At 41.4% G+C, this 24689-nt stretch overlaps 1 protein-coding gene across 1 annotated transcript in view; it reads left to right on the top strand.

The window, feature by feature from the left end:
- Positions 1-24689, top strand: part of ANO3 (anoctamin 3) — a 397666-nt gene that overhangs the window by 283067 nt on the left and 89910 nt on the right. The window contains exons 6-11 of the mRNA XM_030200697.1: positions 4351-4482; positions 7503-7609; positions 11377-11432; positions 13543-13664; positions 14848-14982; positions 19833-19929. Of these exons, the coding sequence (XP_030056557.1) occupies positions 4351-4482; positions 7503-7609; positions 11377-11432; positions 13543-13664; positions 14848-14982; positions 19833-19929 (649 nt within the window). The remainder of the gene's footprint in view (positions 1-4350; positions 4483-7502; positions 7610-11376; positions 11433-13542; positions 13665-14847; positions 14983-19832; positions 19930-24689) is intronic.

Raw genomic sequence — 24689 nt, 5'->3', positions numbered from 1 at the left:
ACTGTTACTTTAGAACTGGAGTGACTAAGGAGTATCAGCTATTTTCAAATTCAATTGCATTTCTTTTGATAATGTAACCTTGTGCCTGGGCAGCTAAATATCACATTGTGCATTGATGGGGACATGAATTAATGTGTACTTATGAATTTAACACCCATTATCCTATATATCAATGCACATGGATTTGATTAATGTGCAGTAAACAAAATCAGGAAAAAGTAAGAAAAATCTGAAAATGATCCAAAAATGATTTACCAGTGTACATCCTTATCGATAGAACTTCTGCCAAAAATTCTGGAGAGTTATTCTGATACTGTATTATTTAGGGTCAATATTAAAGAGTTTGTATGTTTAGCAGTGGCTGCTGTACTTACAGTTTGAGTTCTGTTAACAATGTTTGATTGTAAGCTCTTAACAGTCAGTGAACATTGTAGGCAAAACTTCCAATTTCTATTGGACCCCTGATGCAGGCTTTTCATGCTGAAACACGATTGTGTTGGGATGCCCCATAAATTGTTCTCACACTTCTTGGCTAGTTCTGCTTTTTAGAAACATAGAAACATGATGGCAGATAATAGCCAAATGGCCCATCCAATCTGCCAATTCACGGCAACCATTATCTCCTCCTTTCCCAAAGAGATCCCATGTTCCTGTCCCATGCTTTCTTGTATATTCACCATTGCCAGTTCTATGGGTAGATGTGCTCAATAGTTGTAAAATGTTTAAGCACCGCAGCTACGTGTTTAAAATAATGTTGACCACGGGGTTTAAATACTGACCTGTTCATTATCTGTTGGGCTCTTTCCTCAATGTGATGTTATAATTTTTGAATGGATTTTAAAATTCATTTTGAGGATGTAGCTAAGGGGCTCTTCTACTTAATGCACGTTTAGCACAGGAAAATGGGATACAGGAAAATGTGTTAAAGCGTTTTGTGATATTCTGCCCTTTTCTGCACGCTAACCGTGCTTTAGCTATTGTCTTTAAAATATTTTTGGAGGGGCGTGGAAGCATTAATTAGCTAGTGCATTCTGATTACCATACGCTAACTGGTTAATGCAGATTTAATGCAGGAGCCCTTAGTACCTGCTAAATAGGAGGCAGTGAGCGCTCATTCATTAACTTTTTCCAGATATTGTGCACTTTTGCAAACATTAACATATGACCTGAAAATCAAAATCTAACCTAAACTTAATTAGTCACAAAATCCCTATATAGATTCTTTGAGACTTACAAAGGAAAAAAAAAAAAAAATAATGGAGAAAAACGGAATATAAAAACAAATAAGATTATGCCCCCGCGGGAGATGGTGGAGATGAAAACGGTAACGAAATTCAAACATGTATGGGATAAACACAAAGGAATCCTGTTTAGGAGGAATGGATCCACGGTATCTTAGCGGAGATTGGGTGGAAACACCGGTAATTGGGAAGCAAAACCAATGCTGGGCAGACTTCTACGATCTGTGCCCTGAAAATGGCAAGGACAAATCAAACTTAGGTATATAAAGTATCACATACCACGTATAGTGAGTTTATCTTGTTGGGCAGACTGGATGGACCGCATAGGTCTTTATCTGCCATCAAAGACATACAAGCTTATTTTCAAAAGTGATCGCCGGCCATTTCCTGACATAAATTGGGAGATGGCTGGCGATTTCTTAAAAGCGGCGAAATCGGTATAATCGAAAGCGGCATTTTTGACAGCATTGCCGCTTTCCCATCACTTCTCCAGTGAAAGCTCAAGGGGGCATGTCGGTAGCTTAGCGAAGGCGGGACATGGGTAGGCATGGGTGTGGCTACCAGATGGACAGCTTTTGCCGATAATGGAACAAAAAAAAGCAGCGTTAAGCAGTATTTCGCCGGGTTTACTTGGTCCTTTTAGTTTCACAACCAAGCCTCAAAAGAGTTCCCCAACTCACCAGATGACCACCAGAAGGAATCGGGGATGACCTCCCCGTATTCCCCCAGTGGTCACCAACCCCCTCCCACACTAAAAAACACAATTATAAATATATTTTGCCAGCCTCTATGCCAGCCTCAAATGCCATACCCACCTCCATGACAGCACAACGTGTTCTATCCTCTGACAGCCTTTCCCTGGTTGTGATGTGGCTCTCGGGTGAATGTGACACCTTTTCTGTAAGGTGCACTGCAGAGTCACATCAGCAATGCATTGTGGTGGGTGTAGGGTAGTGGGCTCTACTCCTGTGGTGCTTTTCCCCCTGCTAACTGGGTCAGAGTGTGCCCTGTTTTGTTTCCGGTAGTCCATGAGGTAGTGGCCATTTTTGTAAGCCAGTTTTAGATCCCTTTCATATGTTACCCACGTTAGAAACCTTAGTTATTACCTTGAATGTTGCTGAAAGAGGGCATTGTACACCATTCTGCCAGCTCTGACCTACTGCTAATCTCAGTCCCAGGGAGACTCTTTGCCAGTGGGGTACAACTGTGAGTAAACATGCTTATTCAAATAAAGGACTTTTTCAAAGAGATTAGTCTTCAGGTGTCAACTGGTGTGCCAAGGTTCTACAGCAGCAACAAGTCCTAGAGGCCTGCATGTATGCAGGTCCCTGGAGCACTTTTAGTGGGTACCACAGTGCACTTAAGGCAGGCACACCCATGCCCATCCCCACCCCCTACCTGTAACACTTGTGCTGGTAATGGGAGCCCTCCAAAACCCACTGTACCCACATGTAGTTGCCCCCTTCACCCCTAAGAGCTATGGTAGTGTTGTGCATTTGTGTATAGTGGGTTTGGGGGGGGGGGGTTGGGGGGCTCAGCACCCAAAGTAAGGGAGCTATGCATGTGGGAGCGTTTTCTGACATCCACCGCACTGACCCCTAGGGTGCCCAGTTGGTGTCCTGGCATGTGAGGGGGACCAGTGCACTACAAATGCTGGCTCCTCCCATGACCAAATGCCTTGGATGTCGCCGGGTTGGAGATGGCCGGCATTTTTTTCCATTATCGCTGAAAAACAAAACCGGCCATCTCAAACCCGGCGAACTCTGGCATTTGGCTGGGCTAAACCGAATTATCAAAAAAAAAGATGGCCGGCTATCAATAATACAGTTCCGGCCAGCTGTAGCGCCGCCCCCAAAATAGATCGCCAATGTTCTATTTCGCTGGCGACGTTCGATTATGCCCCTCTATGTTACTGTGTTGCTATATATCATTAAAATGAATTGAATCAAAATGTTTTCAATCACTTATGAAAAAGTATATTGTTTGGAATCATCCTACTGGACCTAGGTATGGCGCTTCAAACATAAATAGCTTGAAATGACAACATAGACAAGTATTCACTTAAGGAATATCTCTAAGACAAGGATATCTCAATAACAATTGGTCTTGAAGTCGAAGAGACCTGCAGTAAGAAGATTGAGAAATCAGACGAACTACTGGTTCTGGAGCATCTCCTTGTAAAATGAAAAACCTAATACAGGCTATATTAAAAGCAGCACACGCTTTTAAGGGAAGCCAATGCAAATCCTGCAAATGTTTAATAACATTTTCAGACTTAGAGCCCCGTTTACTAAGGCACACTAGTGTTTTTAGCGCATGCTAAAATTAGCACGCGCTAAATGCTATAGACACCTGTAGGAATATCATTCTAGAAGAGTCTACCTAAAACACTAAAACTATGACAGACAAAGGAATAGCTGTTGGAACCTTAAATCTGGGCTTAGTGCGGGGAACGTTTTGTGTTATCATACACTAAGGGCCCTGTTTACTAAGCTGCGTTATAGGCGCGTTAGAGTTTTTAACACACTTTAACCATGTATGAGCCTACAATATCCTTATAGGCGCCTACAAGGTTAGCATGTGCGCTAATTGTAGGCGCATTAAAAATGCTAACGCACCTTAGTAAACAGGGCCCTAAGTCAGATTTCAGCACACTTTAGATAGGTTTCTACATTTGTAGTAAAAACCAGCCTGCTAGCTTTAAAATGTACTGTTAGTCCAATAAAAAATATCATCTTGTCTTCTTTTTTGTTTCTTTATTTCTGTTTATAACTTTTAAAAATCACCACTGATATTCTTATAGATTCCTTAAAAGACCTCAGGTTCATATATTATGCTGCATATGTAAATAGCAACTTAACTGCCTGTTCTCATAAATCATTTTTAGTCATCCTCTAATTAACCTTTTTTTTAAGACATTGCTTTGCTGGACAACAGAGTTAAGGCCCATGTGAATTTTTCTGATTTAATTTACATATAAAATAAGATTTGCATGTATATCTCCTTCATTTAGAGTTTCTGAGAGACGATTTTGTAGCTCATTAGATTCCAAAGGAACGTTTCAGGAGAAAGCAGGAGTGCTCTTATATCAGATGTTGCTTTCTCCTAGTCTGCAGAGAAAGCTGAGGAAGTGGAAGAGCTGGCTGCCGAGGAACCCGATGAAACTGGACAAGGAGGCTCTGCCTGACCTAGAAGAGACTGATTGTTACACAGCGCCTTTCAGCCGAGCGCGCATACACCAGTAAGTACCTGTCTGCAGAAAACAGATGCCTTGCAAGCAGGCAGAGGGTTCATGGTAGCACTCATTCCCTTCAAGAGGCGCAATTAGAGGGTGAATGTAGTGCTTGTACTAGGGAGAGATACCAATGCTCCCTCTAAACTAAGCGAGAATCCTCCCACTGCATTACTACCAGTGAGGGGATGGTGGTTCAATATTATGTTTTCAGTTGCTAGGGGGAGGCAGGCTCCCTGGAGTCCTGCAGAGCTTGTCTGTCCCTCACTATTGAAAATGTGATAGGGAAATAGCGCCACCCACTGACAGGACTGTAGGTGGAGGACTTCTGCTCAGCTTAGAAGGAACAGTGAGTGGTACAGAGGTAATAAATGAATGACTGCATTGTACCACTGCCACATCCATGCACAAAGTTCACAAAAATCAAACCTCTGTCAAAATTGAAAAAAAAAAAAACAACAACCTTCCACCCATCCCCATCTGGGTCCCATCTTGGGCTCTGCATCTCTCTGTAGATTTCCATAAAACCCTGAAGCTGTTAACCTGCAGTTCAAAGGAGCTATAATTATGGGGGCAGATATTCAGCAGCATTTCTCCATGAAGGAGTCACTAATACCTGGATAAGTGATGCTCACCGGGGCCATACCTGGAATATCAGCAGCATTATCTGGACACTGTATGGATAGTGCCAGAGTGGTCCAGGGTTGAAGCCAAGGTGGAACTGGAAGTTAGCCGGGTACTACTGATACTCAGTCCCAGTAAGTGGATAGTTATTTTGGTACCTGGGCTATCAGCCTTACCAGGATGGCTTCCAGTGTCAATCAGTACCCAAACGTTCAGCACCAATATCTGGGCATTGGACAGTAATAAATATTTGGGTGCATTTAAACACCACAGCAAGCATTTATATCCAATACTGACTACGATGTATCAGAGGGATAGTAAACAAACAGCAGCTGACCAAGAGAATATGTCCCAGAATTTGTCTGTCTGGTCAAGCATATATGATGTTTTATTTAGAGTCATGTTATTTTTGTTGGCTTCTAGTATTTTGTTTTTAACTTTTTCCTTTTTGTTTTTATGTTTTGAGCTGTTTTCTGTTTTTTTCTTTTCTATTTTTTTTCTTTTGTGTGTGTGTGGGGGGGGGGGGGGGGGCTATCATGCAACTTCTTTCTGCTTATTTGAGCTTCTAGCCTTAAAGCTAAGGCTGGACCATCTTCTGTTGGGCTCAATGATATGAGTTTTCATTCATTACAAGCCTCTCCCAGCTTCCCTAATCCACTCAATGCAGTGAAAGACCTTGGACATGGGCCCTGCACCAGCACTTTGAAAGCACAGGCCCTAAATTCAGTCACTAATTGTACAAGCTGTGAATGAAGCCTCCTCAGCATCCCCATGCTGGCCCGAGGAATGGAAGACTGGCCTAGGAATCCAACCCAGGTCTTTCAATTCACTATCCACAGTGCTGTCCTTCTGAGGTGCCAATTTTGCTGTAATGTACAATATTTTGGTGTACATTTCTATGCATGTTGCAATTAACCTGGTTGCTGAGGACCAAAAAGAAGTGCAACCAAGTCAAAAGTATTATTGTGTGTATCCCTTTAAAATCAGTGCTGGACACCTCTGCAATTAAATAAAAATATATTTTTTTTATTCTTGGCAATTTTCAGAGCATTTGAGCGGGGACTGTCTCTGTATGTCTCATGTTCAGCGCTGCATACGCCTGGTAGCGCTATACAAATGTTATTAGTAGTAGTAGTAGTAGTAAACTGATGATTACCTGTGCCAAAACTGAAAGAGGGATGGTAAGCGAGAGAGAGAGAGTGAGAGAGAGAGAGAGATTGAGAGAGAGAACGCCAAGTGCTTTTGTTTTGATTGTCCCTCATGTGGTTCTGTATATTTCAAACTGCCTCATAGTAGGTGTAAATATGCAGACCGAGGTTTGGGCCCATTCCTTGGCCTGTACAGTTTCAAAAACCCTCTTCAAAAAGTAAAGCAGTTTCACGAGTACATTATACCTGTATGATGGCAAGCTACCCTCTCCCTCAGGGCTTCACAAATGTCATCATTAAGGATATATCCCTATTGGAAAGATGCAGAACTCACATGCAAATAAAATAAAAGCTTCCCCATTTCTTTAGTCTACATTTTCCACCTCCACTTCCACCCCATGCTGTCTTTTAAGATGTTTTATTGTGTATTGTGTTATCATTGTAAGTAACAATACAATGCCATAATTTGTACTGTAGTTTGAATATTTTTTGGATGAAATTTTCTATTGCCTATGTCCAGTTTGCTCTTGCTGTACACCGTCTTGGCTGAATTTCTTCAAAAAGATGGTAAATTAACCCTAATAACTAGGAGTCCTTTTACTAAGGTGCATAGGCGCCTATGCCTGTACAATATGCATCAAGTTAGAACTACTGCTTGGCTACCGTATAGAAAATGTGCGGCAGAAAATAATTTCTGGTTTCTACCGTGTGGCGCTAACCAGGTGGTAATCGACAGTGTATGTGAGCTGACAATTACTGCCTGGTTAATGTGTGAGACCTTACTTTACTGCTAAGTCAATGGGTGGCGGTAAGGTCTGAGGCCCAAAATGGACATATGCTGATTTTTATTTTACTGCGCAACCATTTTCGGGCAAAAAAGCCCATTTTTGCAGGCACCTACATCAGTGCAGGCCATTTTTTTGGTGCACCTTGGTAAAAGGTCCCATAAATATTTGAGTACTGCGGTCTGCTGGTAAGATTGTCTAGGTGTTAATGGAGAAAAAGTTGTTCTCTTTCCTCATTTTCAGTTCTACCTGCATACATAGCTAGTAAACCCCTCAAACTGCCACAAGTGTTATCCAGTCCCCCATGAGAACTGAGCAGAGATTCCTGGTTTGAAACCTGCATGATTCGTAATTACATTATTCTAGAACTACTGCATATCATGATGGCTCTGCTCTGAGGCTGGCTTTTAAATAATGTGTATAGGTAGAGATTTAAGAACTTTTAATAAAACATGATCTATCCCTTTAACAGCTTCACAATAAACAACAGGGAGACCTTCTTTAGCAACTCAACAAGAAGTAGATTAGTTCACCACATGTTACAATGGACCAAGTATGAGGATGGAAAATCCAAAATGGGTAAGAGCCTTATTCAGGCAGTAAGGCAAAGATCATCTGAGCAATTCCTATTCATTGTTAAAGGTGCCAGAGAGCCAATCAGGAAAGACAGAGATCATGGCTAGTTCTAATGCTAGACAGAGAATTTTCTTGCACAGAGAAAAAGTGATCAATTGCTATCTGATGCCACAGAACATAAAGAATTAGTCAATTCTTTATCCAGTACTGTGTATTATTTTACACAGTCATAAATATGAAATTGATATGAATAATACATTGTTTGGTAGCACAAGAGATCTGGGGTCTGATATTCAGAAGGACATATTTCACATTTGGGTACGCCTTGTTTTTTGGTCTGCACTGTATCGAGCATTTAACACGATCTGGTTATTAGAGGACAAAAGCTCATCACTATTGAGATGACATCAGAAAGTGTACAGTGACCCCTGGTGCAGCTTTGTTTGGTGAAACATGGCCACTTTGGGCATTGATTGTCACAATCAAGAGTACACATTTAGGGGCCCTTTCACAGAGCAGTAGTAAGCCCAATGCAGGCTTACAGCTTGCTCTTTCGGGACTACTGTTGGTCCAACGTAGCCACCGATGGTAGTCCTGCCCTGAGCGTGCTACCCAGTTACCGCCAAGTTAGCATGGGAGCCCTTATTGCCATCTCAATGGGTGGCGGTAAGGGCTCCCCGCCGTATGGCCATGCGGTAAGAGTTCTCTTACCGCGTGGCCATGTGTGTCTGGGTGCTTTTTACCTGCTGTTCTAAAAAGGGCCCTGGCACATGGGAAAAATAGGCCCTGCTGCTAGCGCAGGGCCCTTTTTCCCACAGCTTGGTAAAAGAACCCCTTAAAAAATAAGCTACATTTGGAATTTATCTCAAACTACCTAAGTACATAAGTGTTGCCATACTGGGACAGACTGAAGGTCCATCAAGCCCAGCATCCTGTTTCCAACAGTGGCCAATCCAGATTACAAGTACCTGGCAAGATCCCAAAACAGTACAATACTTTTTGTGCTGCTTGTCCTAGAACTCACCAGTGGATTTTTCCCAAGTCCATCTTAATAATGGCTTATGGACTTTTCTTTTAGGAAGTAATCCAAACCTTTTTAAAAACCTGCTAAGCTAACTGCTTTTACCACATTCTCTGGCAACAAATTCCAGAATTTAATTACAAGTTGAGCGAAGAAATATTTACTCCTATTTGTTTTAAATTTACTACTTTGTAGCTTCATTGCTCCTAGTCCTAGTATTTTTGGAAAGAGTGAACAAGCAATTCACATCCACCCACTTGGTGCTAGTGTCCTTTCTGCTCAGTGTCCATATAGCACCAGTCTTTTTTTGACTCCAGAATCTGATTCTGGTAAATATTTCTTAGCTCATCTCAATAAATCCAGACTGGCAAAGTGAGAGCGAATCACCACAGAAATGTATTTATCAAAATTCAATTTGAATTTAGAAAAAAATTCCTGGATCTGAACAAATGGACAGACCTTTAATACCACACCCAACCTTGATAAAGAAATCTCCAAAGCCCCACCTTGTTAGCTAAACCAATAGCACCCATAGTTCAAGGAGCTGAGTTTCAAGCACCATTGCTGAAACCATTGTGCCAATGATAATAGATAATGGTTTGTCCTTTCTACCATAATCCCTTATGTAAATAGATCACCAGTAGTTGTGTACTGCATCATCTGTGAATAGGTTGCATCTAAATTGTTTTACCTGTTTGCCATAGATGTACAATGGGAACCACATTTCAAAAATGAGGGTTGTAGGCAGCCATGTGCTTGAGGAAAGTGGTGTTAAACTTAAATAATGTACATAAGTAATTTGGTTCAGGAGTCAAATTTCACTATTTTTGTATCAAATCAGAAAGCTAGGCAAACATGGTGTGACTAATTAATATGGACTGCTTTGCATTGTCTGTTATCTTCAGACACTGGTTGAAAAAAACCATCAATTGAAGTGTCTACTTCAACTAAAGACACAAAGGACTGGATTATGCAAACATTATTTACGTGAGCCTACCCAATTATAGCTTGACAGGATTGCAAGCATTGCAAAATGCTGCCATTCGTCTTTTAAGTGGAAGTCATAACTATGATCATGTCTCCGCTTTATTTAAATATTATCACTGGTCGCCTATTAAATTTTGGATTTATTTTAAGATACTATTGTTGACACATAAAGCATATTAAATGTTACAGCCATCTTATATACAATCCCTGATTAATCCTTATGTTCCAGGGAGGCAGGGACGTAGCCAGACAACAGATTTTGGGTAGCCCTAGGCAAGACGTGGGTGGGCACCAAGTGTTCTCCCCCCTCCCCCACCACCAAAAAAAATATCTCAGCTGGTGGGATAACTCTTCTTTCCACCTTGGCAGTCCGTAGCAAGCATGCGCTAAAAACTGAGAATGTGCAGGTGCCAGTATCATGGAGAGTAGCGTTTTTGTTACCATCAGGGGGAAGTCTTAAGTAGGTGGAGCTTGGGATCCCCACCAGCTACCACTAAACATGTGCTACTGTTGGGTGGGCCCAAGCCCTAAGTGGGTGGGCCCAGGCCCACCCAAGCCCACCTGTGGCTATGCCACTGCAGGGAGGGCGTTGCATTCGTCATAAGATGTGAGTTTGGTGGTTCCAACTAAGACAAGAGTAAAACAGGACTGAGCTAGGAACAGAACCGTTTCATGTCTGGCTCCTAGTCAATGGAATGGAATTTCTAAGTACAATCGAGTAGAAATGATGACACAGAAATATAAGTCTTTACTTAAATGTTTTTATTTCTGTCAGGCTTTTAATATTGATAGTGATACTGGATAAAGGATCGATTGAGTTTCTGCGGTTGAAGAGATGGTTAATATTTTAGAAACTAAGGGCCCTGTTTACTAAGCCGTGCTGTAGTAAATATAATGGGTGTCTCTATTGTTAGTGCTCACTAATTTTTAGCATACACTAAAACGTTAATGTGCCTACAACACGGCTTAGTAAACAGGGCTCTAAGATTGGCTCTTTGAGTGATTGTGGCTCACTCTTTCCTATCTGGCCTATGGAGTTGCTGTCTGTGTGATCATTTATAAATTTGTGTGTTTTTATTTATTATAAACCACCTTGATCCGGTAAAGCTAGGCATTGTATAAAGTATTAATAAATCATAAATTATAATATCACCTTCAAATATCCCAACTGCTTAAAAAAGCATCATCCCCCAAATTCTATAAATGGCACTAAAAATGGCGCCCAATTTGTGCATGACATTTAATTGAATTATAAGCCAGTTAGAACTGATAATTGGGCCCTAACAAGCAATTATCATTGCTAATTGGCATTGATTAAAATTTGCACAAGGCCATGGTTGAGTCCTAGCCATCGGGGCATTCCCACAATTTATGCGCGCTGTTATTGAATAAAGGGGATCTGCTCCTAATTTAGGCATAGGGATTTGCATCAGAGTTTCATTTGTGAAAATGGTGGCACTTAAAAGTAGTCATGGTTCCTGGAGCTGCTATTTTTTTAGACGCCATTTATTGAATTTAATCCCATATGCTTAAAAATGCCCTAAGAATTGCAGAACTGCTTTAAAATTACAAGAGCTCACATTGTCATTTCCCCAGTACATTTCGGATCCTGTTTTAGATGTTCTGTAAAAAAATACTGTGTTTGCTTCTGAATTCTTCCTGCAGATGAGAAAAATTCATGTGAGGATCATGTGTTTTGTAAAGTAGTGCTTGGGAAAAGCATAATAAACTGCTTTGGGGTTGTTGTTTTTTTTCTTGTTAGGTGTCAGCAAACTGCTCAGCAATGGTACATTTGAAGCTGCATTCCCCCCTCATGAGGTAACGTGTGGGGGGTTATGGTGGACTTCATTCTAGACTTGAAAAGTGTTCTAGTTTAATAAGGGCTTTTGTTTCTGGTTTTGAGGGTAGTGGTGATAATATCTGCTTTAAGTCTGAATCTGAGAATGTCCACATTGAGGCAAAGTCCAATGGCATTTCGCACCAAGTTTGAAACTGAAAGGACACGTGAGCTTTCGCTTTGGACCTTGCCACAAGTACTTGGTGGACATTTCCACTTGCTTTTTTTGAGGAGGTCGATTTTCTTTGTAAAATAGTGCACACAATTGAAAATACACAGGTCAATATGGAGGTGGCGGCAGTGAGAGTTTTTTTAAACGCTGACCACTGGCAGCTAATATGGAGCCAAAGATTCAATGCCAGCATTGAATGTCTGATCAGCGGTGGTACCTGGTAAGCTAATATTTAGCACAGTGTCTGCTCAGCTAACCAGTCAAAGTTTGGACTGGCATTTAATTGGCCCTACTTGCCTAGTTAGCTATGCACTGAATATTGTCAGTACCACATAAGTTCCGGAACCTCTCTGACCCCATCCCTGGACTACCCCAGCACTGCCCAGACAGTGCCACAATGGTCAGGGGGGGTATTCAGTGACACCGCCCAGTTAAGCCTCTCCTGCCTGGTTAAATCATTTTGAATATTGGACTGACAACCTATGGGCTCCTGTTACACCCAACTTGTGCCCCAGGATTTACACCAAGTTTCAGCTGACTTGTGCCCCAGGATTTACACCAGGTTTCAGCTGGCATAAGTCTTCATGCCCAGACCAGACATTCTGTTGGCATAGAGTTTCTATGTAAAGGTCCGTAGTAATCCAGCCTGTTCACTTTCCCAATATGTGTATCAATGTTTTACTGCCCACTTCAATATTTACGATGCTGCATTTTCATAGTGAGGTCATTGTTGTGTAATTCCTGGAAGTTAGTGCTGTTATAGTACGGTAGATTTGCTATATAGGTCCTGAGTGACTTTTGTAGGGTTTTATATAATATCACAATAGGCCTAGTACTGGAGAGGGTTTGTATTGCTGTTACTGAGATTATACCAAAATCATTCTGACTATTCAGTGTACAGAATTGGGAGGTCAGCATTTTTGTCTGTTAAAGTCCCAGGCTACCTGGCATTATCTCTGATGAGTATAACCAGTAATTGCACAGATTTTCTTATAAATGATATAACCTGGGGGGAGTGGGATATGAGTTTTACTATTACTTCTTGTTTCCTTGAGGAAACCTTCTGGCTGGTGTTCTGAGTAAGGTTTCCTCCTCCTCCTCTTCCTTCCCCCACCCCCCTGAGGAGGCCCTCCCCCCCCTTTTTTTTGGATGCCTTGGGAGAGACATCAATTTTCCTTTGCGTCAAGCAGCAGATCACCTTGTCCCTTATCCCAGAATGTTTTCATATGCAGTTGACAGTCGTCATCCTGAAATGTCAGTGCTCCTCCATCTTCCACTCATTAAGAAGACTGGCCTTATAAAACATTCATATACATGCTGCAGCTACCCATGAGATCAGCTGACTAATCATTTAGACTGTGTTAAATGATTTAAAAAAAACTCTTTCTGACAAAATGAATTAAACAACCACACATGTTAATGATTCTATTGAAAGATAAGCCTTGTGGAGATTCAGTAATCTGGTATAAGGCATTGTCCAAGCATTTCAGTCTGAATCAGAGCATCTGCTGAACTCTAATGTTTTCAGAGTGAAAATTGTTATTGTCATGTCTATTGGATGACACTAGGACTTTGCCCTGTCTAACATTTGGCTTTGCCTCTTAGGATGCAGTGTTATGGAATTATACTCTTCAACTTCAGTGGTTAGTTTGCACATAAATTACATTTTATTCACCGTAATGGGTTTCCCCAAGACAGAATGAAGTGTTTAGCTAAAATTGCTGTCAACAGTTTAAATCTTGCAAGAACATGAGTGATTCAGGCAGTTTTCCATTCGTCCCTACCGCTTGTATGCCAGGGGTCGAATGCAAGGCATCAGTCATCCTCCATGCCCCCATCCTCCTCCAAACTCCTATTTTAAAGCAGCAGTTGACTTTACCCAGTTAAAACATTTTCATTTATTTTCTTTTGTGTTTTAGGGAAGCTACAAGAGTAGTCACCCCATCAAAACTCATGGAGCACAGAATCACAGGCACTTATTATACGAACGCTGGGCTCGATGGGGGATGTGGTACAAATATCAGCCACTGGATCTAATCAGGTGCAGAAAGAATTGTGGGAAAAGATTGCTGGGTTAGAATAAGTTTTTTGAGTACATTGCATTTGAGTGTATAGTAATGTGACCTACTATTATTTTCAGAGATGTACTTCCAAATAATTCACTATTTAATTAACCCCTTGATACTATAAATAGTGCCCAAATTTGCACGCAATCCTGAGATCCACACACAAATTAGTTAATAAGCTGTTAATAATTGGCTGCTAAGAATTATTGACGTTCATTGGCACTAATTTGGAATTGCGCATGGATTTAGCTGTGCACGAACAGATTGCACCCAAATTCTCTTGTCTGCCACCCAAAAGGGTGCATGTCATGGAAGGGGCATGGGTGGGTCAGGGACGATCTAATTAATTATGCACAGTGTTACAGAATTTGGGGTATACTCACCACAGCTTACACCAGGTTTCAGCTGGCTGGTGAAGTCCTTGTGCCCACGGTTGGGTGTGAGAAGCACCACTAGGCCCTGTTCTATACAGGGTGCTAATACTTGGAGCTCGCTTTATAGAAAAGCGCTGACCGCTGATTTTTCCCAGTGCCTATTTTTCAGCACCATTTACTGAATCCGGCCCTAAATGTACAAACAAAGGAAATAGGCCCAAGAGGTGTTCGAACTATGTTGGACCTTTTTAATTAAGGTTTATATCTTCCTCTGTGTGTATGAAATAAAAGCACAGTGAATGAGGCCCTTTGTTTCCTGGACTGCGACTAGTGTGAGACATTAATCTGTTAAATAAACAAATCCAAACTAAACTAAATTGTGGGCCAAAGGTATTAAAAGTTCTTTTGCAGGAAAATGTTGGTAAGTGTGTGGTTGTTTTATATTATTACTATTATTAACGAAGGCTATTCTCAGAGTCTCATTCAAAGCAAATTTGTTTCCAGTAGTCACAGAAGGGAGAATAGCCTTCATTATTTAAGCCCTATAAATAGCCTGGTTCTGCAGGGATGTTTATATTCTCTGGACCTTATTCTGCAAAAGTCATGGGTGGGGAAACAGTTGCACATGCCCTGATCCTTACAAATACCTCTTTGGCAGCTGGCGATAAAATGCAATGGGATGAATATGTCTTTTTTGTAACTTGGCAGCTTTGGAGTTCTGAAATGAGTGTGGAATCCCAGTTATAAGCACTGGGTGGTTTTAATTAGCTGTTTTTATCCGCAGGAGATATTTTGGTGAAAAGATCGGGCTCTACTTCGCTTGGTTGGGTTGGTACACTGGAATGTTGATCCCTGCTGCACTGGTGGGCCTTTTTGTCTTCCTGTATGGGTTATTCACTATGGATTCCAGCCAAGTAAGGTAACATATGCAATGGGGGTAACTTTATGGAACTTGTTCCACATGTAAAGGGTTTTTTGCATGAAGAGAAATATCATGGAAAGAATGAACCTACTTTATTCAGTCTGCATGTTGGCATACCCTGAGGTGTAGTCTGTACAGCACTGGAACAGAGCTGCGACGAATGCATGTAATTGATAAAATACACACACATGTGGGGTAATTTCATAAGAGCATTCTGGGCCAGATTCAGTAAATGGCACTCAAAATTAGGGACTGGGAAAAATCCACGCTAAGTATCATTCTGTAAAAGGATCTCTGGGCTGAGTGATTTTCTACAGAATAGCACTTAGCATGGATTCCCATGCCCCAACCTTGGGTAGGAGGACTTAAGCTTGCTGAAACCTGGTGTCAATCCTGGCACAAAAGTTGGGCGTTTAACTCCAGTATTCTATCACACTGCACCAAAATGTTTGGAATACCCCTGATCTGCCCATGCCTCTCCCTTGGCCATGTGCACTTTTCAGTTGCCACAAGACACTTTCAGGCTTATTTTCAAAAGAGAAGGACGCCCATCTTTCGACACAAATGACAAGATGGACGTCCTTCTCACAGGGTCACCCAAATTGGTATAATTGAAAGCCGATTTTGGGCATCCCCAACTGCTTTCCGTCACGGGGACAACCAAAGTTCCCGGGGGCGTGTCGGAGGCGTAGCGAAGGTGGGACGTGGGCGTGCCTAACACATGGGCGCCCTCAACCCATAATGAAAAAAAGGGCGTCCCTGACAAGCATTTGGATGACTTTACCTGGTCCAGTTTTTCTTATGACCAAGGCACAAAAGGTACCCGAACTTACCATATGACCACCGGAGGGAATTGGGGATGACCTCCCCTTAACCCCCAGTGGTCACTAATCAGGATGTCAAGATTTGGGCGTCCATGACCGTATTATCGAAATGAAAGATGGACGCCCATCTTGTTTCGATAATACGGATTTCCCCGCCCCTTCTCCGGGACGTCCTGTGAGGACGTCCTCAGGAAAACTTGGGCGCCCCTTTCGATTATGCCCCTCTTTGGATGCACAGCATTATAGAGTAACACATAGGCAGATCTGTTTGTAAATCTAATTAGTGCCAATTAACATCAATAATTGATAACAGCTTATTAACTAATTAGTTTGTGCATGGATCTAGGATCTACCTCCAAATTTGGGCAACCTTTACAGAATCTGGGGGTCTGTGTATATATGTGGCCACATACAGGACTATACAACCTCTTGCAAAATACTGGTGGGTGTACAAGTACAGGCATGTACAGGGGCATAGTTTGAACAGAGCACAGGTAGAGTTCACAATTACACAAATATACTATACAATATACTAATTTATGCCTAGATGTAAATAAGCTAAGTATGAATGCCCATGAAAAGTACATATGATTTCTGAATATCTCATAGATAATTAAGACATAAAGCATGAAATGATCATCGTGAGTATGTAGAACATAAAACAATAGTGAGGCTCTTAGGCAGAATAAGAAATTTAACGCTACACATACCTTCACATAAAATTATATTATATTATGATTGCAAGGCAAATGGTTACTTTGCAGTTAATTCTTCTTACTGGACACTTAGCTGAAAACTAAATCAAGCAGCACTGTTAACTATGAAATAGGACTAGTAGGTAGGGTTTTGACACCGTCAGGCAATGAGCAATAGGAACGTGCATTCATTTGAATCAACACAAGAAATCTCAAGAAGTTGTACTACCTGACTTTCTGAGACATCAGAGGTTTCTTCTTCAAGTGCAAAGCAAAGAAGGGAGAAAGTGAAAATGGGTGAACACAAATGATCAGACAGGATGGACCAAATGGATCCACTCTGCGAGTGTAATATTTACTTTTCTGTGTAATGTAGATCATAAAAGCTGAATTCAATTTCATCAGCACTGTCCCCCCTACATCCTGGGTATAAGTACAAACTTTGGTTCAAAAGAACCAATCATGGCTCTCCGCTACCCAGAGCTTCATTGTAATTGGAGGAGGACAGTGCTGATGAAATTAAGTCTATCTGCTGCTGAGCAGAACTTCCCTGATGCAGCCTCAGCGAAACATGGTCTTTGACAGGAGTTGCTCACTTACAAGTCTCTTCCAGCTTCTAAAGACTCCTCCTGCACATTACTCTCTGCATTACTAATCTAAGTACTTTATGCCGTTTTTTATGAGGCATTGTATACAATTCAGTGAGTTTATACTGAGTTTATAAGTGCTGTGTATTTTTCAAAGATTTTGCATTATTTATCACCATTTTGGAGAGATTTGATTAGAAATGGAGAATTTCCTGGTGATGATGGTGATTTGTGCTGTAGAGGATGAGTACCTCTTTCTTGTATAGATCACTGAGGTATTTTCTCCATTTCTTTATAGGAGGACTTCAATTTATTCATGATTTACAGATCGGGGTTTCTTGTGTAATATTGTTTTCTCTTTTGTACCCCATAGTAGTGTTTTTATTGTTGTTGTTTTTTGCTTTGATCATAATAGGTGCCCATAAGACTGCATTGCAATGTTGTTGCTTAGTAATATGAAATATGTCAATGGTTTGATATCTGCAAACGTGTACAACCCTTTCTTTGCCTGCATCCATGAACTGATATGATTTTGCCCTCTAGTGGCATATTGAAGGTATCTGGAGTTTCATGTTCCCAGATTATAATCAACCTGGACTTGTAGTAACTGTCATGGGACTTTAGATATTTGGCTATCATTCTAATACATAGCAGACAATGCTGATCAAGGAACTGCATGCAAAGGAAACATAGACATATGACATTTAATGCCAGCTAAAGACTGCAAGAGCCATTTGGGCTGTCGTGTGCATAAGGCCAGATTAAGACATGAGCAAACAAGGCATATTCCTAGCACCTAGATGTGCTCAAGATGCAGGAGACCAGGAGGGGCATAATCGAAAGGGGTGCCCAAGTTTTCCTGAGGACGTCCTCGCAGGACATCCCGGCGAAGAGGTGGAGAAACCCGTATTATTGAAACAAGATGGGTGCCCATCTTTCATTTTGATAATATGGTCAGGGACGCCCAAATCTTGACATTTAGGTCGTCCTTAGAGATGGTCGTCCTTAGACTTGGTCGTTTCTGATTTTCAGCAATAATGGAAACTAAAGATGCCCATCTCAGAAACGACCAAATTCAAGCCCTTTGGTCATGGGAGGAGCCAGCATTCATAGTGCACTGGTCCCCCTGACATGCCAGGACACCAACCAGGCACCCTTGGGGGCACTGCAGTGGACTTCATAAATTGCTCCCAGGTGTATAGCTCCCTTACCTTGTGTGCTGAGCCCCCCAACCCCCCCCCCAAAACCCACTACCCACCACTGTACACCACTACCATAGCCCTTATGGGTGAAGGGGGGCACCTAGATGTGGGTACAGTGGGTTTCTGGTGGGTTTTGAAGGGCTCACATTTACCACCACAAGTGTAGCAGGTAGGGGGGGGATGGGCCTGGGTCCACCTGCCTGAAGTGCACTAAAACTGCTCCAGGGACCTGCATACTGCTGTCATGGAGTTGGGTATGATATTTGAGGCTGGCAAAAAATATTTAAAAACATTTTTTGAGGGTGGGAGGAGGTTAGTGACCACTGGGAGAGTAAGGGGAGATCATCCCCGATTCCCTCCGGTGGTCATCTGGTCAGTTTGGGCACCTTTTCATGGCTTGATCGTAAGAAAAAATGACCAGTTAAAGTCATCCAAATGTTTGTCATGGGCACCCTTTTTTTCCATTATGGGTCGAGGACGCCCATGTGTTAGGCACACCTAAGTCCCGCCTTCGCTACACCTCCGACACCCCCCCCCCCCCCCAGGAACTTTGGTTGTCCTCTCGACGGAAAGCAGTTGGGGACACCCAAAATCGGCTTTTGATTATACCGATTTGGGCAACCCTGCGAGAAGGATGCCCATCTTGCGATTTGTGTTGAAAGACGGCCGTCCTTCTCTTTCGAAAATAAGCCTGCAGGGGTCCCAATGTTCTGGATCTTTTTAGGACTGTACAAAATGTTACCTTAGTTAGGAAACCAGAAAGCTGGTGGAAATATCTGGAAAATGTCCAGATGGCTGATGTATTTGCACCTGTATTTTACACACTCATCTAACCTGTTAGTATTCTGTAAAGGAAATTAGGCACCTTCTTTCCTTTATCAGTCCCTCTAGGTATCGACATTTAGGCAAATTGCTGGAGAATTGCCATCTTACAAAAACTATGACTCCCTTCTCTGCCACCTGACTGTAATATCCCCAGCTCTGGCCAATCCAGGGAATGGAATCAAATCCTGATACCTCCACATGGCAGTGTACGACACTGCCATTGCACCACTGGGGCTGGGTCAACCACCTAACACTTTTCTGTAGTTCTGTGCAAGCATTTGTCAATAAACCAAAGGTAGGTATTGTTTGGCACTGATAGAAAGCTTATCTAGAAAAGATTCTTCCCTAAACGCAAGTATATTGTCTCTTTATGAAAAAGTACCTTATATAACAGTAATTGTTATTTATTTATGTATTTAATTCAATGTTTAGTCGGTTCTCCTGATAGCGCCAAGAACAGGTTACAAAAACCAGACCTAGTCAAATAAAATAAATACAATTGATCAAACAATCATAAAATCATAATAGTCTATTCTTATATGCAAAGGTACCCAATGGAATTTACTAGAAAGGATTTGACAGTGGGCCCCTAGTAGAGCTTGAGAACAGCAGGTCTCCTAGTGGGCAGAATCTCTGACACTCTGCTTGCTCAGCTACAGAGGGTTACACTCAATGATTTGGCACTGATACTTTTATTCTTTTCTATTGAGAAAGCAAGGAGATCTGTGAAGCGAATGAGACCATCATGTGCCCCATGTGTGAACGGAACTGCTCACTTCAGAGGCTTAATGAAAGTTGTATCTATGCCAAAGTAAGTCATGTTTTACTGTGGGACTGGGGAGGGGGGAGAGAGAGGCAGTTTTTCTTTCAGTGGTGGTTATGCTAGAAATTCCCTGAAAATGTCATGTCCATTTTTTTTTACTTTGGAAAGTGAAAATTCAATGGACTTTTTAAAAAGAATGATGGATACTGGAATTTATTGGATGTCTATTTTTTTTTAATTTTTGCTTTGCTTTAAAATATAACTTTAGTTGCATGAAGGTCACATTTCCTTTTGATTGTAATTATAAGCATTGCAGACGGAGGTGGAATTCAGGGGGTCTTTATATCTTCAGATTTTCCTCCAATTTTCAAAGTGAAAATGTGCACACCCTTTCACTATGAAAATTGCCTAAGAAGAAATTGCCACACACATGTATCCCTGGTAAGTTTCAGGGGGAAAAATATTCATATACTTCTGATAATTGAAAAGCACATGTATTCAAATCCTTCTGCCCCAGGAAAGACCTGCTCTGCTGTGAATAAACATGTCCTAGGGTGCACATTCATTTGAAAGGATATGGTATTGCTCAGGTCATGTCATGTTGTTTTTCACAAAATGACAGGAAAAGAATTGGGGGTTTATAATGTTAATAGTGTACAATCCTCCAAAAGAGTGTGCAGTTTTTGCAGAGAGTGTTCACTATTTTGCAAAGAAAGCACATTCTTTTGGAAAGAGTATACACTGTTTTTCAGTAGTGTTCACTTGCATGAATCAGTATGCACGCTTGCACTATTGAAAAATAGTGCACACTCTTTCCGAAAATGTGCACACTGTGCAATCTTACCCCCCTCCCTCCCATTTACTAAGCCACACTAGTGGCTGCCACGTGGCAATGCTGACACAGCCCATTCAAAGTGAATGGGCTGTATCGGCATTAGCGCACAGCAGCCGCTAAACGGCGGATTAATGATTTTTCTCCTTTAACAAATAAAAAAGGAAAAGTACTGAAAACAAATTGAAAATTCCCAGAACCAACACATTAAAATGACATGACATGAATATTTTTGGGCTTCACACCCGTAACATGCATATGTACAAAACCTGTGCTCTCTTTTCTACCCATATATAGGATGGGTAACTTTCTGAATCCATTTTTTTTTGGTGAAGCACTGTTTTGCTTGTGGAAATGTCTACATCTGATATTCACTCCACAAATGCTGAATTAAAAGAATAAAAGTACATAAGTTAATTGTTTGACCCCTGACATGCTGTGTTTTTATGTAGATTGTTGTAAGCCACATTGGGCCTGCCCATGGGTGGGAAATTGTGGGATATAAATGATGTAAATAAATAAATAAAATAAATAAATACTGGGAAAGACCAAAGGTCCATCAAACCCAGCATCCTGTTTCCAACAGTGGCCAATCCAGGTCACAAATACCTGGCAAGATCCCAAAAAAGTACAAAACATTTTATACTGCTTATCCCAGAAACAGTGGATTTTCCCCAAGTCCATTTAATAACGGTCTATGGACTTTACCTTTAGGAAGCCGTCTAAACCTTTTTTAAAACTCCGCTAAGCTAACCGCCTATGTGCATCCCATTAGGATCTAGAATCTTCCAGGAGTTGTTGGTTTTGTGTAATCAAGTTATTTTTTGTTGGTTAGATAATTAATAGTTTTCTTTTTTTTTTTTTTGTACTATATAGTCAGTGTAAAAGGAATTTAATTTTCTCTTTGCAAAATGGTTAGAGAGCGACTTGAAAGGCACAGGTCAGGAGTCAGGTTGGGTAGTCACAGGGCCTTGAGGAAAAGTCTGTTTTGTTCTGTATATCATAATGGCATTCTAGTGCTAAGGGTTTGATAAGTGAACATTGTGCTCCCCATGGAATTCTCCTCACTCTGGATAAAAGGGCAGTTTCTGAAGAGAATCATTGTATCAAGGCTGAAGACTGTATCAAACTACTGTGCTATTCTCCCCAGGTGTCAAAGGTCAGTAAGAAAGGGCAGTCTAACATTTTGCCCATCCTTTGTCAAGACTGGGTGACCAGATGGTTCAGTACCAAAAAGAATGAACTGAGCTATTGCTCTAAGCGACCCTTTTACCAAGCTTACCAAGCAATTTCTCAAAAACTGCCTTTCTTAAAGAAATGTTTTCTTTTTTTGTAAACAAATTCATGCAGCGCTTCTATTTTTCTCATTCCATGTTTTTGTGTTTAATATTCTGGAGGGTATAACGGGATTACTTAATGTTTGTTATTCTGAAAATCAATTTCTATGGACTTCCTCTCATTTACCGTGTGGGAATCGTTAGCGCGGCTTTGTAAAAGAAACCCATAAAAAGTAAAAGATTTTTGTATAAAAAGAAATGGAGGCTTTTTGGCCAGTGATTAATCTTAGTCATAAAGGTCATGAAATAAGCGGAAAGCCACTGCTACAGCTGTAAAACCTTGGACTGCTGAGGTCTTTTTTCTCCAGATAAAATTTAAAAAAATGATAATTTATAAAAATTTGTATATTATTAAGAAGAACCAAAGTACGAGATCTACAATAGGGTAAAGCTTTTATTTTCTCTCATTTGGCGTGTACTACTACTACTACTTAACATTTCTAGAGCGCTACTAGGGTTACGCAGCGCTGTACAGTTTAACAAAAAAGGACAGTCCCTGCTCAAAGGAGCTTACAATCTACAGGACGAAATGTCAAGTTGGGGCAGTCTAGATTTCATGAATAGAGGTATAGTGGTTAGGTGCCAAAGGTGTAGTTGAAACATTAGCGCACGGCCGTTAGTTCAGAAAATGGAAAATTAGCCATTTTCCTGCAGCGGTAAAAATGGCCTTTGCTCACGGGAAACACCTGTGTAAGGGTGCGCTAAGGCCACTTTCTACTACAGCTTTGTAAAAGAACCCTTGAATGAGGTCTCAGCAGAGACTTATACAGAGACATTATCACCTCCTTCATCCCACTGGTCCTTTTTCTCCCTATGCACCCACACATCCTGCTCGCTTTTGTCACGCAGCCTGTTATACCTGCACAATCCTTCCGGGTCTGCCCAGCAGTCACTTTCATTATCAGTTAATGATTAAACCAACAGGCCCACAGTATTACTAACAACGTTTTACTCACCAAAATCAACTTTAAGATGAATTCACCTCCCCCACTGAGATACACAGCGCCCGCAGTCCTAGAATATGATATGAAAGTGGTATATAAAATATGCAGACTTGATGCTGATCTGTTTTCACATAGCATTTTGTATTTACACTCCATATTTTTCTGAATTCAGATTTAATGAGTTCCTTTGCATCAGCAGGTAGTGCAGTGCAGTAATTTAAAATGATAATGAATTTTCATGAGCACAGTAGAACGTGAAAGTTTATTACAGAGAAGGGGAAATTTTGTGAAAACATAGTAACATAGTAACTTGTAACATAGTAGATGACGGCAGAAAAAGACTTGCATGGTCTATCCAGTCTGCCCAACAAGATAAACTCATATGTGCTACTTTTTGTGTATACCTTGCCTTGATTTGTATTTGCCATTTTCAGGGCACAGACCATAGAAGTCTGCCCAGCACTAGCCCCACCTCCCAACCACCAGCCCCGCCTCCCACCACCGGTTCTGCCACCCAATCTCGGCTAAGCTTCTGAGGATCCATTCCTGCAAGCAGGCCTTCGCAAGCTGAAACACATATAGGGGGGGATTCTATATATGGCACCTACAAAAGCACAGAAAACATTTCTGCCTAAACGTACTCCATAAGCAGCGCCTAGATTTAGGCGCGGTATGGAGAATATGCTTAGTTGACATCCTGGCACCTAAATCTTTGAATCTCCATTTACACTAATGAAAACATGGTGTAAATCCCGGTGCAGAGGGCCATATTTCTATAACAGTCCACGAAATGTCCATTTCCCCACCCAAAATCATGCCCCTGTTTACCTGCATGCATTAAAATTTACGTGTTGTGAGCTCTGGTGTCGCTCGGTCCTTCTCGAACACATGAGAAGCTTAAAGACACATGGAGTAAAGATTTGGGATATGAGTTGAAAGGAATAAACTTTGCAAAACTGATCAAAGACATACCCAGGCAAGTGGTGGGGGGGGGGGGGCTGAGCTGCAGGAGAGCCAATTTAGGGTTATATATTGGGGATACATAACACAATCACAAGCAGCAAAGCCGGGCTGGATCTCTGATACCCAATGCCCTAAATGTCACAGAGAGAGGAATACCTTTTTACATGCATTTTGGAGATGTGACAGAATAAAATCATTTTGAAGAGCGACACAGAAATACTTAGAACAAGTATTAGGGCAAAGGATACTCCCCTCCTGGAGAGGAGTACTTTTGAATAAAAGTAATGCATATGGGATATCAGATAAAAATTTGGAGTTATTTTTATGTAAGGCATTTGCAGTGGGCAAAAAGTGCATACTGAGACACTGGATGCAGGCAGAACCACCCTCTGTTTGGCTTTGGAGGAACAGGTTCCACGAGCTAATGCTGTGGGAGGCTAGGGAGGTCTATGGAAACCTAAAGAGAAGAAAGAAATTTATCAATATATGGAACCTATATTTGCAAAATATCTCTCATAAAGCAAGAAGTTCCATACTCAATAAGCTAGGAATGCCCTAGTTTAAGGGGAACCAAGAGGACATACGCTCCTTGTGGAAGTTGGGTTAAAGGTAGCTGATAAATTACGGAAGAACTTGCTACCATGAAGTATGAAGCTCAAAGTTAAGAGGATATTGGGGGGGGGGTGGTTAGGTGGGGTGTAAATGTTAAAAAAGTGATGATACAGATGCGAT

This window comes from Microcaecilia unicolor, chromosome 4 (assembly GCF_901765095.1).
Source record: "Microcaecilia unicolor chromosome 4, aMicUni1.1, whole genome shotgun sequence".
Lineage (NCBI taxonomy): Eukaryota > Metazoa > Chordata > Amphibia > Gymnophiona > Siphonopidae > Microcaecilia > Microcaecilia unicolor.
The sequence above is the reverse complement of the archived record's forward strand: the minus strand, read 5'-3'. Positions and strand labels throughout refer to the sequence as shown.